General features: G+C 45.5%; 1 protein-coding gene across 1 annotated transcript in view; it reads left to right on the top strand.

Annotated features, from left to right (window-relative positions):
• The window catches only part of CMIP (c-Maf inducing protein), a 131,084-nt gene extending 118,960 nt beyond the window's left edge, over positions 1-12,124 (top strand). Inside the window, exons 15-21 of the mRNA XM_083869987.1 lie at positions 764-880; positions 2,304-2,444; positions 3,374-3,421; positions 4,156-4,302; positions 5,962-6,067; positions 7,171-7,241; positions 10,124-12,124. Of these exons, the coding sequence (XP_083726113.1) occupies positions 764-880; positions 2,304-2,444; positions 3,374-3,421; positions 4,156-4,302; positions 5,962-6,067; positions 7,171-7,241; positions 10,124-10,177 (684 nt within the window). The 3' untranslated portion in view covers positions 10,178-12,124. The remainder of the gene's footprint in view (positions 1-763; positions 881-2,303; positions 2,445-3,373; positions 3,422-4,155; positions 4,303-5,961; positions 6,068-7,170; positions 7,242-10,123) is intronic.
• The last annotated feature ends 2,913 nt before the right edge of the window (positions 12,125-15,037 follow it).

Here is a 15,037-nt window from a genome sequence, read left to right as displayed (position 1 = left end):
ATGTGATATCACACGGTGCTTTCTGGAGCTTGCAGAGTCTGCAGAACAGTTTTGTCAGCTCAAGGACTCGAAGGAGTGTCCCTCAGGGCATGTTGTCAGCAGTCCTTTCCTTTCAGGGGAAACTGAGCAAAAAAGAAAGCAGGATAGTGGCCCAAGAGGATGAAAATCCATGAAGTCATTTCTGACTTAGTGCTCAGGACCGCCAGATTTTCTTAAAGCAGTCCTTCCTTTCCCAGTCAGGTCCTGTCTGTTCATCCTGAACAGGTGATTTGTCTGTCACCACCCCTTAAGCAAGGCCAGCAGATTGCCAGCAGCCCTGCCTTTTACCTACACCCCCAGCCCACAGAGCCCCTGCTCCCCAGCTGGCATTTCCACAGAAACCCAAGCGCAAACAGATGCGAGAGCAAAATCCCCGGTGGTTCCCCCGGGGCTGGGTTCATCAGGTTACTGGGAATGGGGGCAATTGCACAGCTGCTCTGATGTTTCCTGGGGAGCCTCTATCAGGCTGTCAGCTGGGCTCCTTTATGGAGGAAAACTTCCCACTCCCTCAGATCTCACTGGGCATCGCCTTCTTAGAAAAGTCACTACCCATTCAGCAGTAAAGCTGTTGAGACACTGCAACCCTAAACTGTAAAGGGAGCCTTCATTCCTTTAGGTTTATTGCAAATACCTAACACTTTTTGACTGCTTAACAATATCCATTCCAGAGGTATATGTGTTTCTTAGGCCCACACCCCTAATTTTACCTCTGTTTCTTGAATAGGTTCATATTTTAATGGGATCCTGCTATAAAACAAAGAAGTTCCTGCTTTCACTGGCTGAAAATAAATTGGGACCTTGCATGCTGCTGGCTTTGAGGGGTAACCAGACGATGGTAGAGGTAAGCCCTAAAATCATCTGGTCTTAGAGATTTATGAGCAGTGTTCAGGCTCACACTGCCTTTCCCAGAACTGGCTCTAGCAGGGGTCAGGTTTGTGTTATATCAAACACCAGCAGTGGGTGGTTGTGTTTCTCTGAATTAAGGGGAACAGAATATTGTTGTTCTGTAGGTATGAGTGTGAATTAAATGAAAAGTGGGTGTGTGAATTTTTGGAGAAAGAGATTGTTTGCTGAAATGCAGCTGGAGAGATTGGAATGGGAAATAAATGGCCATGGTGGTGTAGGCTGTGATGAGAGATCACAATTCACAGCCACAAGGCTTTTCCATGATGAAATGCTCGGTTCTTGTCTTGCCACCTGCAAAATGAGGAGTGCACATGAAGTGCCTTTATAAAGCCTTATTTGCTTGCATTAATAGACATTTTTTAATGCTTATGATTTGTTATTTTTGTTGTGCTAATAGTTTATACTTATTTTTCTGGGGTTTTTAAGAGAAATTTCTTGATAAATGTCATTGTCAGCAGAAAGAGAGCAGATAAATAGATGGAAGGAGTTACAGTTTTTCATTGACTTAGATCTGTGCATGCTAATTTAATCCAGCAAATAAAGGAGCATGCTGCATGCATTTGAATATAATGTTGCTGGATTTTTTTTTTTCTTCATTAAAAATAATTGAAATTGTGTAGGGAATAAAAGCTTTGCATTTTAATTGCAATGGCATGATACATAGCTGAAAAGGAAAGGCAGCAGGGAGGGGGCTGCCTGTGTCTTAAATCTGTGTGACCCACTGGACTCATCCCTTGGGATCTGCCCTGCTCCTGGCAGTCCCTTCCCCAGGGTGAGCTGGATGTGTTCCCAGTGAGGTGGGGGTTGTCCTGGCCACAGCAGTGAGCTCCCAGCATCCTCTCATGGAGCCTCTCTGCCCTTTGCCCATCCTGCTTCATGGACTGGGTACACCTCACACATGTTCTGCTTGCACAGAAACCCCAGCACTTAGAGATGGAAAATCCAGGCCTTAAGGAGCTGCTTGGCTCTGCTGCTGCTGGTGTGCAGTGTCCCAGCTCTGCCAGTGCCCAGCCCATGGACCTGGGAAATACTGGATGGATTGTACCTGTTCTGGAGAGGGCTGTGGCATGGAGTCATCTCCCAGGCCTGATGCAAGTAATTGCCCCTCTCAGTCAGAAGGAATGAGCACTAATGGGAGGCCAGGATAGGCAGACTTCATTCTTTACAAAAAAAAAATTAATTTCATGTGTTGGAAGGGCCATAAATGTTGCTATGATACTCTCTAATCTAGCCTTCATAATGCAAGCTCTAAAAACTTCCCTAGGAATTTAAACCACCATGACCAGTGTAATTAGGATATTTGAAAGAACTGGAATGAAAGCCCTGCACTGACCACTCTCCTTTTGTTCTGCTGCTAGATCTTGTGTTTGATGCTGGAATACAACATCATTGACAATAATGACACCCAGCTCCAGATCATCTCCACCCTGGAAAGCACAGACGTGGGAAAGAGAATGTATGAACAGCTGTGTGAGAGGCAGAGGGAGTTAAAGGAGCTGGTATGTCACCCTGCACATATTGCCATAGCACGTTGGGCTCTGTGCTCTCCACAAATGGAGGTACAAAAGAAAGACAAGCAGGGTGTGAAATTCCCAGTTAACAACAGGATGGGAGCAGTCCTCAGAGGATTTCGCTGTGCATATATATACTGTGTGATATTTACTGATGTGACTAATCCCATACTATGTTTATGAATGATATTCAATAACCTGCTTAGGATTTGTGTGAAGGAATAAAGGTGAAACCCTGCTGTCTTAAGATCTTACAAGTCAGCTTGTCAAATTCTGCCACCTTTTGACATATGAGTAGCAAATGGTTCTGGTGCTGGCCAGCATTTCTGAATGCTCTGGCATTCCCAGCATTTCACTGAGATGGCCTTTAGGTCTAGTTCTTAGAGCTAGAGGCTATAGAAAAGATTATTCCTAATTTTAAAGAGAGGATTATCTTTACTATTATTATTATCTACAGATTTAAAATGGACCTGCTTGCTTTTTTCACCTAAGCAAACATACCCACAAACTTCCTCTTCCTTCTTTCACATTTATATTTGTCTTTAACCCCTGCTCCCAGCCTGAAAAGTAGATGCTTTTTTTGAAGTCAAGTGACTGATTTTATCAGCTGTGCCGTCCTAACCCTTTGCTCACTTTGCCCAGCATTTTAAAGCTGTTTCCTTTGAAGTGAAAGTAGCCAAATGCTGGCAGGCTGAAGCAGACAAAAGGCATGAAAACCCACTTAGCTGTGGTTAGTGGGTGTCCCCTGGGGAGCAACAGGCACACTCAGTGCAGGGAAAGCAGGGCTGAGGTGGAAGGGCTGGCAGGAAGCTTTGAAATGGGAGCAGGGTTTGCCCTAGTGAAGAGCTTGCTGTACTTCAGTGAGTCTGAAATGCAGAATGGCAGCTTGTTTGACCAAAATATCTTCTCTTTTACAGCAAAGAAAAGGTGGCCCCACAAGGTTAACACTGCCATCCAAGTCCACAGTAAGTTAATCATGTCAATAGAAAAGCAAGCTTTATCTTTCCATATTTAAACACTTGATTTATGTTTGCCATGTGGCATGGTGGTTTTGGGCAGTTGAGTGGGGAGCCATTCCACTTGCTCTGTCAACACAACTGGAGTTTACACAACTAAGGGCACATTTCTGCTCTTGGGTCTGTGCAGCAGTTTCCAACACCAGCAGCAGCAGGCTGTCACATTTATAGTGCTGCTGAGATTTGGAGTGGCAGCTCTGGGGACAGAGTTTTGCATTACAAAGGCAAATTTCACAATATCCAGCTCTGGATTTTAGTCATGGACATCTCAAAAAGATCCAGCACTTAAGCCTGGTGCAAACCCAGACTAACTTCACTGAGGCCAGGTAATGGTGCTGAGCACAGCTGGGACCTGGACTTTGTGGTTAAATCTTCATGATGTTTAAAGACCCATCTTCAGCATTTGCTGTGACACTGGAGCCTTTGTGTCTCTTAAGGATGCACACGCAAAGGACATTTTTGCCCAAACGTTTGGACAAATTTTTCCCAGGGTGTGTGAAGCAACGCTGCCACAAGAGCCCAGCTGCTTGCCAAACAAACAGAAACTGCTCAGTGTGGTTCTCTGTTGCTGTAAACAAGTGGAGCAGTTGTGCAACTCGCTCTGGTTACCAGTGTTGGTGAAACCACACACTTCCAGGGTGGGCATCCACAATCTCTCTTACCCATCTCCTGTCTGTTTGCAGGATGCAGACCTGGCCCGCCTGCTAAGCTCGGGATCCTTTGGGAATCTGGAAAACCTCAGCCTGGCCTTTACCAATGTGACAAGTGCTTGTGCTGAGCACCTCATCAAACTGCCTTCGCTCAAGCAGCTGAACCTGTGGTCAACTCAGGTGAGTCTCTGCAGGCTGAGACTCAGAGCAGGAACCAGTGCTGACTAATTCTGAAATTCCACGCTACGTCAGCACAAGAGGAGTGTGAGAAGAGGCTGGCTTAGATGACTTTGTCCTCCTGCTATTTTTACAGGGCCTTCCTGTGGTTTAGCTCATCTTGGCAGCTGATTTTTTTTTCCTCTTCACTCCTTTTTTTTTTTTTTTCCCCTCCAATTTTTAATTTTTGTGTTATTTTTAATTATAAAAGTGTTGCTGCTATCTTGGGTTGAATGTTTCAGTTGGGCATGGTTGCTGCTGTGTACTGAGATGAACCTGTGCTGCTGTTCATCTGGGAAATGCTTCTGCTTTCCACCCAGTTAGGATGAAAAAATGCAGCTCATATGGTCAAGCAAAGCACAGAGTCAGTGCAGTTTAGGCAGTGAATTGCTTGAAAGCTGATCAACCCAACAGCAGCAAAAAGAAACTTAGATAATGAATAAGTAGAAGGAAATTATAATGAGAATGTGGTTATTTTATAAGCAAAAAAAGACCCAAGTTAACCGAACAAATTATTCTGCTGTTAAATGAAGGAACTTTGAAAATTAGATTTTTCTTCTATGTTTCGCTGCTCATTTTGCTCTCTGAGGTCCTCCACTGAATAGGTTTCCCATTTTCTGTTAGCATCTATTTGTAGTGCTCTCTGAAAATATGATGATTGTCAGCACAACCACAAAAAGCAGCATTTTTTTAACCAAAATGTCATGTAAATTTTTTTTGTTTTCCTAACTACTTTGTATCCCAGAAATACTCTCCTTTTTTGTATGGGGAATATGAAGTAGGAACTGATTGCTCACTTATTTTAAGGCTGTTTGTATCTCCTCCAGATTTGCCTTAACAGTGTAACTTTTGCATTTGAAAAACTTTGATGCTTCTTGTTCAAAATGAGTTTGATTTCACTGAACAAAGAGCTGCTTTTTGTGTGGGGTTCCTTTTTATTAAAAAAAGGGGAAAAAAGGGTTTAGATTCCATTTTATTTTGCGATATCCTGGTTTCCATTAATCTAGAATTTAGAAACAGCAGAAAGCAAGTGGGTCAATAGAACAATTACCAATCAATAGTGCATTGTTCTTGAGACCAAAATAGCTAATTAATACCACTTGCATTGTGCTTTTTTTTTGTGTGATGTGGTTGGGAACTGGCTGAGGCTGCCACAACCATCATGTATAGCCTGGGTGGGAGCCCACTCCTACAAAGTCCAGCCTTCAAAGGCACCACTCTAATTAAGTGATGGCCTGTGGTTAAGTGCACACAAGTCACTTAATTTCTCTGTTCCCCGCCTGCGAGGCAGGGATAAAACCCTTTGCTTTCTCTGCTGTCATTGGCCATGGGAGAGTGGCTTTGAGGGCTGGGTCAGACCCCATTTCCAAACCCCATTTCTATGGCACTGCCTGCACTGAGGTTCTGGCCCCAGCTGTGGGGTGCCTGCACTGAGGTTCTTACACACCAGGTGTGGGTGCCTGCAGTGAGATTTTTACACCAGGTGTGGGTGCCTGCAGTGAGATTTTTACACCAGGTGTGGGTGCCTGCAGTGAGATTCTTACACCAGGTGTGGGTACCTGCAGTGAGGTTCTGGCTCCAGATGTGGGTGCCAGGTGTGACCCAGCTGTGTTTGTCCCCCAGTTCGGCGACGCGGGGCTGCGGCTCCTGTCCGAGCACCTCACCATGCTGCAAGTGCTCAACCTCTGCGAGACGCCGGTCACGGACGCTGGGCTGCTGGCACTGAGCTGTGAGTGACAAAGAGGGGCTTGTGTGGGACACTGTTTGTGGGTTCTGAGGGATTCCTGTGGGTTCAGGCAGGAGATGGATCTCTCAGTGCTACAGCTCTGCTCCTGCAGGGATTTAGGACAGGCTGTGCCTATGTTTGGGTTTGATGTTCCTTCCTCCCTGCCCAGTCCTGCAGCTGTCCAGCTGTGGGATGGTGACCTGAGCCTGATGGCACTGGGTGGCCTCGTGTGGCCTTTGTCCTCCTGAGCCATACTCAGATCTTGCCTCTGGCATCACTGATGGCACCTCTCCCCACCTCATGTGGTGACCTGTTGCCCAGGGACTTCCTAGATTTCTTCCTATGGATATCCCCTCTGGATGAGACCTGCCATTGTGGTACAGGAGGGGAAGATTGCAAAGCCATCTGGCGGCTTCTCAGTCAGTTCAGCAACTCTGTGCAGCAGGTTCCATGCTCCTTCTGGCATTTTTTGTACCTTCATTTTTGGGGAGGTGAAACTCTCCCTGTCCTTAGTTTAAACAAGGCAAGGCAGAGGGAGACATCCAGGATTTCCTGAGCACTGAGAGCTGCTCAATGTGCTGGAATGGAGCTGCCTCCTGCACCCAGCAGGGCATTACAGACCTCACTGCTGGGTTTGGAGGGCTACTTTAATAGGCTTGATCCTATGCAGACGTGCCAGACAGGCCAGTAGTTATGGCTCATCTTAGGAAACTATTCTAGTAAGTACTGGAGCCTAAAATGGGAATGGGGGGAGGAGAGGGAGGACTGCCAGATCAGCATGGCCCCTGTGAGCACCACGCAGAGCACTGAGAACGGGCACTATTCAGAATAATGTGCAGGAAGCCGATTATGAGAAGTTGACTGAACTCCTTTGAAGTCAGCAGTCTTAAGCATATGCTTAATGGCCCTTCCTAAATAGGGACTTTTTCCTGGATGAGGGCCCAAACAGCTGTTTATCCATTTGTATTTCTATATTTTATGCTATTCAGCTTTTTCCTGGGAGTGCTGCACATAGTCATGTCTTGTTTATGCTTTGACCTACTGTAAGCATGGTATTTTAAGAAAATGCAGCATGATCATAAGTGTCTGTGTGTTTTCTCTTTCAGCCATGAAGAGCCTGTGTAGTTTAAATATGAACAGCACCAAACTTTCAGCAGATACCTACGAAGATCTCAAGGTATTTGTGAATTGCATCCTCTAAAGATGAGAAATAGCTGTAGCAACAGCATGGTGGTGATGCCTAGGACAGGGAAAACTGATCTTGTGGAGTGGGGAGCATGAAAGTTATCTGAAGAGGGTGAAGTGGAGTATTTTGTGGATATAATGACTGAAAGCAGCATTGGGAGGTTGCTGGCTTTGATGGACCCAGGAAACATTTAATATACTGAATGGAGAAGCATGAGACAGAATCAGCAGCTCAATCTTTTTGCCTGTGCTGTCAACAGTAAAGGCTGTATCAGTAAAAGTGTCATAAATAGAAGCATATTGGTTGTTTCTGATGAGGATACAGGGACAGGTAAAATCTAGTGCACACCATATTCAATACTGTTAACAGGACCAAAAGTAATTTGGGTGAACAATATCATGAAGCTTTGATTTGGAATGCAAAGGTAGAACTGAAATCATTGAGGAAGACTCAAATTTATCTTGACACCTCTAGGACTGGAATTGGGCTCTGAGCAGAAGCGTCTGCACAGATGTCCAGTTCTGAAATTTGATGTGTAATGTCTGGTTCTACTGTGAGTTTATAACCACTTAGGCAAAATGGTGTCAAGAACCAGGATGATGTAGCCCCAGGTGGTTTCAAAGCTTGCCTGAGATGTGTTGACTTTCACAACTTCAAGTGGACTTTGCCTTCATTCTGTTGGCGTGTGAGTCACATCTCCCAAAATCTTACCTTAGAGACCCAAGGACTCAAGATGAAACTTGACATTTGTTGTCTTGGATGTTGAAACAGATCGGGCCACGTTTACTTAAAAGGTCACAACCTTGGGTAGAGTTTGGAACTTGAAGCAAGTCCTGTAACTGCCCTGCTTTCAAAATTCACTGCAAACATCTATCTTTGGTTCTGGCTGTGGAGCCAGGGCTCCCCCAGGGACTCAACTGCAATGCTGCTTGCATGGAGTTTTCAAGATCAGCTTTTAAAAACTTGTGTCACAATTGTATATGCAAAGAAGTCCTTGGAATTAACAGCTGGCTTGCAGATGTGTTCACACAATGGAGCTTGTATCAGGCCCCAGGCATTTACAGACAATCAAGGTCAGTGCTGTATTTGGCCTAGGGCTCTGAAATCACATCTATTGAAAGGCTTCCCTAGCCCCACCCCTGCTTCTGAGCCCCTTTGCCACTCACTTCTTGCTGAAACTCACATTTTCCTAACTGGTTCCCTCTGCTCTGGTATGGCATTAATAGTCCTTAACAGCCATACAAGAAAGTGGCTTGCCAGGGCAAACAGCAAAACCGCCTGTGAGCAAAGCCCTGATGATTGCAGACAATTCAAAAAGCTGCAAAAACAGGCAGGCATCACTTTTCCCCTTTCACCTCTTCCATTGAGATTTATTTTGGTGGCCATTTTTTAGGGCTCTGTATGTGTTCAAAGGTAGTAGTTTCTCTCCCTGGGGCACTTGGTTGTAGGTTTCTTGAAGCAGCTCAGACTTCAAAGAACATATTTTCGATACAAATCTTTCCTTCTTCTCACACTGGTCTGCAAGAGCATTTGGGGCACAAGCCAGTGATGACATTTCCTCTCAGCTCCATCCCCCACCCCACTAAACACACTTGCACACACACAGACACCCACATATGTACCAGGCAGGCTGAACCAGACAATAAATAAACACCCACTACTGAAGTCATTATTGCCTAACTGAAAAATTATTTGCTGGCAGTGTCTGTAGGATTATGAATAGCTCTTATCAAAATATGCGTGCACATAAATCAAGGAGTGAGGTAATAATGACTCCTAGAAACTTCCAAGTCCTCAATTATGCCCTGGCCTAATTAAAGGTGTTTATTTGTTTTGAGAGAATTAGCTGTACAATTATGGTCAGGGAGCATGGAAAGGGGATCAAGAAGGAACAGCACCAACAGCCAGTCCCCATTTGCCTTGTGTGGGGTGATTCAGGAATGATATGGCCAAAAGCAGCGGAGTTGTGGAAGGGAGACCACAAAGACACCAAAAGTTGCTGATGCTTCACGAATTGTTTTAATACTTGGAGGGTAAAATGAGCAGTGTGGAGGCTGAAGGAGGAACGTGTCTCTCTCTGCTGCAGTTTGAGTCCACTGCCTTCATGGCGAAAGTTGGACAGACAGGTTTTGCTGAGCATTTGCATAAAAAATGAAGATTGGGGTCTGATCTGGACCTGGTGCATGGGTTTTAGAACAGGTGGGACTTGGTCCCGTGTGTCTGTAAGGGCTCAGCATCCTGTTACTTGCCACAGCCGCCTGCCCCAGCTCACTGCTGAGCTCAGTACTGGGCCCAGGGTGTCACACCTCTTCCTGCAGTTGGTGGTTGGCAGATCAGTCCTCCCAGTTTTCTGGGAGATGCTGTGTCCCTTTTTGTAGCCCTCCTCCAGATTTGGACACCACCTCTGAATTGAGTAAGTCCAGAGATTGTTTCCACACAGGAGCTCCCAGGCCAGAAAGCTGTGTCTGCCCTTTGCCTCTCCTGGGCTGCCTGTCATCCTCACCACCAGTGGGGCTCTGTGCTGTCCTTGCCAAGGGGAGGTGCTTTCATCCTCTTTTGGGAGCCCACATTGAAAATACAACTGCACAGGTCCCAGGCTTGCTGTCGCACAAAAAGTCACAGGACACAAAGTGGTTTTTTTTGGCCTTTACCTACCCTGGAGAGCCAATCATCAGCACCAACAACAGCAGGGCAAGGTGTTCTCCTTCCCCAGGAAGTTCTTTCACCTCCCACTTCTCTATTCCTCCTCCAGATTTGGATATCACTACTCTGTTGGATAAGTGCAGGGAATGATCCCACATAAGAGATTTGACAGGAGCTTTTTACCTGAGCCCTGAACACGTTGTTAATTCTGTCCTTTTCTCCCCTCACAGGCTAAACTCCCCAACCTGAAGGAGGTGGACGTCCGCTACACCGAAGCCTGGTGAACTCTCCCTGCCTCCGACTCTTCTCTTTTGCTTCTCGTGAGAAGGAAAAGATTTTTAAAACAGACAGATTGAAACAAAAACAGAAAATAACTTTTGGCCAATTCCTGTAGAGCAGTGAGTCTGGGGACTTGGTGGCAGGAGTTGTGGTTGTGGGGTAGCAGAGTGGAGTTGTGTGTGTTGGGAGGACGGGGCAAGCCTGGACCCCATCGGATTCTTTCAGCTTTGTGATTTCAGAATCAAAATAATTTAAATTGAAAAGGAAGGAAGCAAACAGAAAAAAAAAAAAAAAAAGGACTTTGTAGCAGCAAGAGGATTATAAAGAGGAAAAAAACACCTTCGTGGATTTTATTTGCCTTTGTGTTTTATGCCGTGTGGAGAAAAAAAAAAACATATTCCTTTGTCCTTACTTACCTGGGTTTCCTTGGCTGGCACCCAGCCAGCCAGAACTCCTGTTTCACCAGTTTTGCTCCAGCAAATCAAACTTCAAAAATCTCAAGAGAAGAAAACCAAAACCAATATGATTTTCACCTCCCCCCATGTCCTTGCAGTTGTTATGCAAAGTAATTTTGTTGTACATAAGATTTACATAATGCACCTATTTAAGAAAATGGTTCACAAATAACAGGTCTGGGACCTGTCTTTTATTTATGAATTGTTAATTCTTTTACCCTTTTTTTTGCGTATAGTACTGTATAAACTAGTTTGCTGTCTTGTTGTTATTATTATTTTTTTTTAAGGAAATGTCCTCCTCAAAGAATTGCCTTTTAGTAATGCAAACTGTATTATACTCCCTCTTTGTCAACATTCATCGCGTTGTCTTTTTGATTTCAAAATGCCTCAAATGTTATCAAATAGGAAGGAAAATCTTTATCAAGGGGGATGTGGTTGTTGGGGGAGGGGATGCAGGGATTAATAAAAGTCACAATTCCTTCCAAAGTCTGAAAACTTTTCTTTAGTCTTTTAAGCCATGTCACGTTTAAACACGGGAGTTGGGGACAAGACGTTTGTTTTGCCAATGGGGTGTTTGCAAACTGTAGATTTTACCAGTTGCCTCCGATGTTTTCTGTTTACGTCCAATATTTCAAAAAGAGAAAAAAAAAAAGCTCTCCCTCCACTTTGTGCATCAGCTTTTTCTGGGTTTGTTTTTTTCCCCCTTCATTCCCTCCCCTGTCCTGTGCCCCCCCTCCCTGGCCTATTCTGTGCACGCATTGTTCTGCATGTTCCTCTGGGGAGACTGAGGAAATCGCGGTGTTGCTGATCCGATAGCTCTGACCTGTCTGTAAATGTGACTGCTACATTTTTCAAATTCCACACAGTTGCTTAGAAGATGATTTTTTAAAAATCGTGGTTTCTTTTATAACTATGCTGTTGACTTTTTTTTTTTTCATAATGAGCCTTCATTGTACAGAGCTGCTTATTTAAAAAAAAAAAAAAAAAACAAAAACAAAAAACAAAAAGAAGTTTTTTCCTCTGTTTAACACTTTTATTTTATTCTTCAGCACCTCAAGGTTTCACATACAGCCAATGTAATTTTTTATATAAATATATATATATATTTAATCTTATTCAATGGAAAGCCAAGCTTTTTCGTTCAGGTTTTTTTTGTTGTTTTCTTTTTTTTAAGTTTGTTGCTATGTAGACAACCCCATCCCAAATGATGTTGTTTTTATCTTTTTTCTTTTTTTTTTTTTAAATAATGAAACAGAAATTGAGTCTTAACTCATGTAGTGTGTCGGGTTTTTTTTTTCCCACTTCAAATCCCAGACTGTACAAAGATGCAGTATGGGAAGGAAGAAGAAGAAGAAAAAAAAAAAAAGAAGAAAAAATATGCCAACATTTTCCTTAGCACTGTTGCTTTTACCAATGGTTTACTACTACTGTTCTGTAGCTGTGTACAAAGAGATGTGAAATAATTTCAGGCAAAAATAAACTGTAAGTGAATATCTTTTAGCTGCGTGCTTTGTGTTTTCTTTGAAGGAGGCTTTGGCTGGCTGGTGATGGTGGGGAGGCTGTGGGTGGTGCAGACTTCAGAGCAGGGGGCCCAGCAGGCAGCCAGGCTGTTTGCCACCACTCTCAGCCACCTAGAAGGGAAGAAAAGGAGGAGGACAGTTGAGTTTTATGTGTCCTGTTCTTGCATCCCTCCCCAAGCCTGTTTTCTGCACTGTCCTCAATCCTCGAAAGGCTGAAGGAGTCCTTCCAGTGGCCATCAAAAGGAGTTGCATTGGTGAGGGGGTTTCTTGCACTGGTTGCCTGATGTAGGCAGTGAGGGAAGCACTGGGGCATCTCCAGGCTGGAGAGGGGTTTCTGTACATGAAGGTGTATTTTAGGGCAGCCTGCAAAAGCAGGGGTGTGCTGTGTTTATGTTCTCCCGCTGTTTTGATGAAGCCCTGCAGGGTGGAGGCTGGATGCCAACAGGAGACCCAGCTGGAGCTCCATGACTCTGCCTCCAGTGTCTGCACAGCTACTGAACAACTTCAACTTTCAAACCAATAGGCCCCACTTGAATCCAGTTCCTGCAGGTGTTCTGAGAGTCACCTTCATCAACCTGTGTTGCCTGGCTCCTGTACTTTCACTTCTATCTGTATTTCTGTTCCATTCCGCAAAACAGACTTCAGGACATGGAGAAACACAAGGGTTTGCACTGTGCTTCCAGCCAAGCTGAGGAGTGCTCACAGGATGGCCCTTGATGAAGAGGATGCCCTGACTTGTTTTTCCTTCACTGAAACCAGACAGCTGTAGCTGAGTCTGTTGGGCTTTTTGGGTGTTTCCCCTTGAGCAGTCACCACTGTGTATGGGCTGTCCTGCCCTGGCAACAGCAAGGACTTCGCAAAACCTTTCTGAACCCAGAAGAGCCAGAAACATTCCTGGGATGATGTGTGAGGGACTGAGAAATTGCTCAAGGAAGGAGAGCTTTAGGCCTTGCTTAGATGAAGGCAAATGTTGGATACAGCTTCTGTTCCTGCTGTGGACAATGAACCCTCCCTGAGCTCCCCAGGCTCAGCCTTTGGGGCAGCCAGTGACAGTGTTTGGGTTCTGCAGCCTCATCTGGATTATCAGTAGTGTGAGAAGCCTGGACATCCACAGAGCTTTGCTGAGATGCTCCATGGGTGACTTGGAGTGAGCAGGGAACGGGCCTGGGTGAGATCCCCCTTCAACACCTGCCCCGGTCTGCCTTCTGCAGCAGCCTCCAAGAAACTTCTCCTGTGTGCTTCCTCCCTGCTCCCGACCCCTGAAACAGCAGAATCTCTTCCTGCCATGGCAGCAGGCTGGACACAGTGAGATTGGAGGTGGTCAGTGTGGAGTTCAGTAAAATGGTACTCCAGGGTCTGTCTAACCTGGCTGGAGCCACCACTGTGCCAGAGCAGCTGCCTTTGGCCTCAGGCCTGTGGCAATTACAGAGCAGCATTGTGAGGCTGGCTGAGGATTGTGTCTGAGTGAGGATCTCCTGTTGGTGACACGAGGTGGGGATTAGACGTGCTGTAATAGAGATGCTGTGGCTGAGCTTGCGCTCCGGTTTTCCTGAGCTTTTTGTAGCAGAGCACTGGGCCTCGTAGCTGGCTGGTGCTTTCCCCTGGATAATGATGCCTTCCAGCTGCTGCTTGCTGATAATGGAGCTGTTCAAAAGCCACCTGGTTCCGTTTGGGAGGTGACTGCAGCCCATATTCCCGGGGATTTGGAATGCCAGGGGCTTGTCCAACCCGCAGCTCTCGCCTTTCAACCCGAACTCGTGCAGCAGCTCTGATGTGAGTCCAAAGAGCACAAAGCTGCAGCACTGCCGAGCTTCAGGAGCAATTTTCTCCTGTCCTCATTAAAACCCTGTGGTTGTCCTGCCTTCCTACTGCTGCTTCCACTGCTCACAGCTACCTTTTGAGTTTCAGAAGACCAAACACAGAGATGAATCTCACAAAGTACTTTTGCCTCCAGTTCCCCAGCTGTGCGGGCTCAGGTTATTTGTTGCTCAGAGAGTGAAATATATACCTAAAATCCTGAGAATTCAGCATGGATTTGATTGTAGAGGAGCACTGAAACAGCTGCTGGGTTGAAGCATTGTCTGGTGGGATGGCCAGGTTATCCACAAATCCCATGGCTGGGGACCTGAGGCTCCTGGTCTAACACTGGCTGAGGGAGCTCACAGGGAGCTGTGGGAGATGGTGGCACTGGGTGGTGTGGGGAATCTGCAGTCCTGGGGCTTGCTCAGGGTCCTGATCTGCTGTCCTGGGGCTGTGACCTGGCCTGGTCCCCAAGGCCTGGAGAGGCTCCATCTCTGAGCCCTCCAGCACCAAGCACAAGAAATGTCTCTGATGCTTCTTTTGTTTCCCACACAGCATCAAGCCTCTGTTCAGGTGAAGTCCTCTTGGGAATAAAGTGGGCTCTGGACTAGCAATCCCAAATGCAGTAAAGGAATCAAATAGTAATGAAGTAAAAGCAAAGCAGGGATGCCAACTCCAGCCAGGACTGCTCCCTCTGGAAAACAGCAGCAGCTGGGCCTGTTCCCTTTTCTGGGATTTCCTGCCCTGATGGCTGGGAGCAGCACTATCCCCCTGTCTCATGTGCACAAGGATTTTTAATCCTTGAAACTTTACAAACATCTATAAGCAGTAGGGCAGTAAGTGCTGCTAAGGGCAGTGCTGACCTCTCCCAGCCCCTGGAACAACAACCAGCTGTGCCCATTAGAACACATCACTCAGGAATATTGCTAGCTCTTGAATTTGTAATGATTTTTTCCATCTAAATGGAGTAGATATATCAAAATATTTCTTATGAGTAGATATTACAACACTTTTTTTTTTCCATTTTCGTTTCTGTTGGCAGGGGAAAAGCTTAAGTAAGTATTTGAGAGTAGCCATTTTTATTAATAAC

This window comes from Zosterops lateralis (assembly GCF_965231275.1).
Source record: "Zosterops lateralis genome assembly, chromosome: 12".
In the NCBI taxonomy this organism is placed as follows: domain Eukaryota; kingdom Metazoa; phylum Chordata; class Aves; order Passeriformes; family Zosteropidae; genus Zosterops; species Zosterops lateralis.
This window is presented reverse-complemented; position numbering and strand designations above follow the sequence as displayed.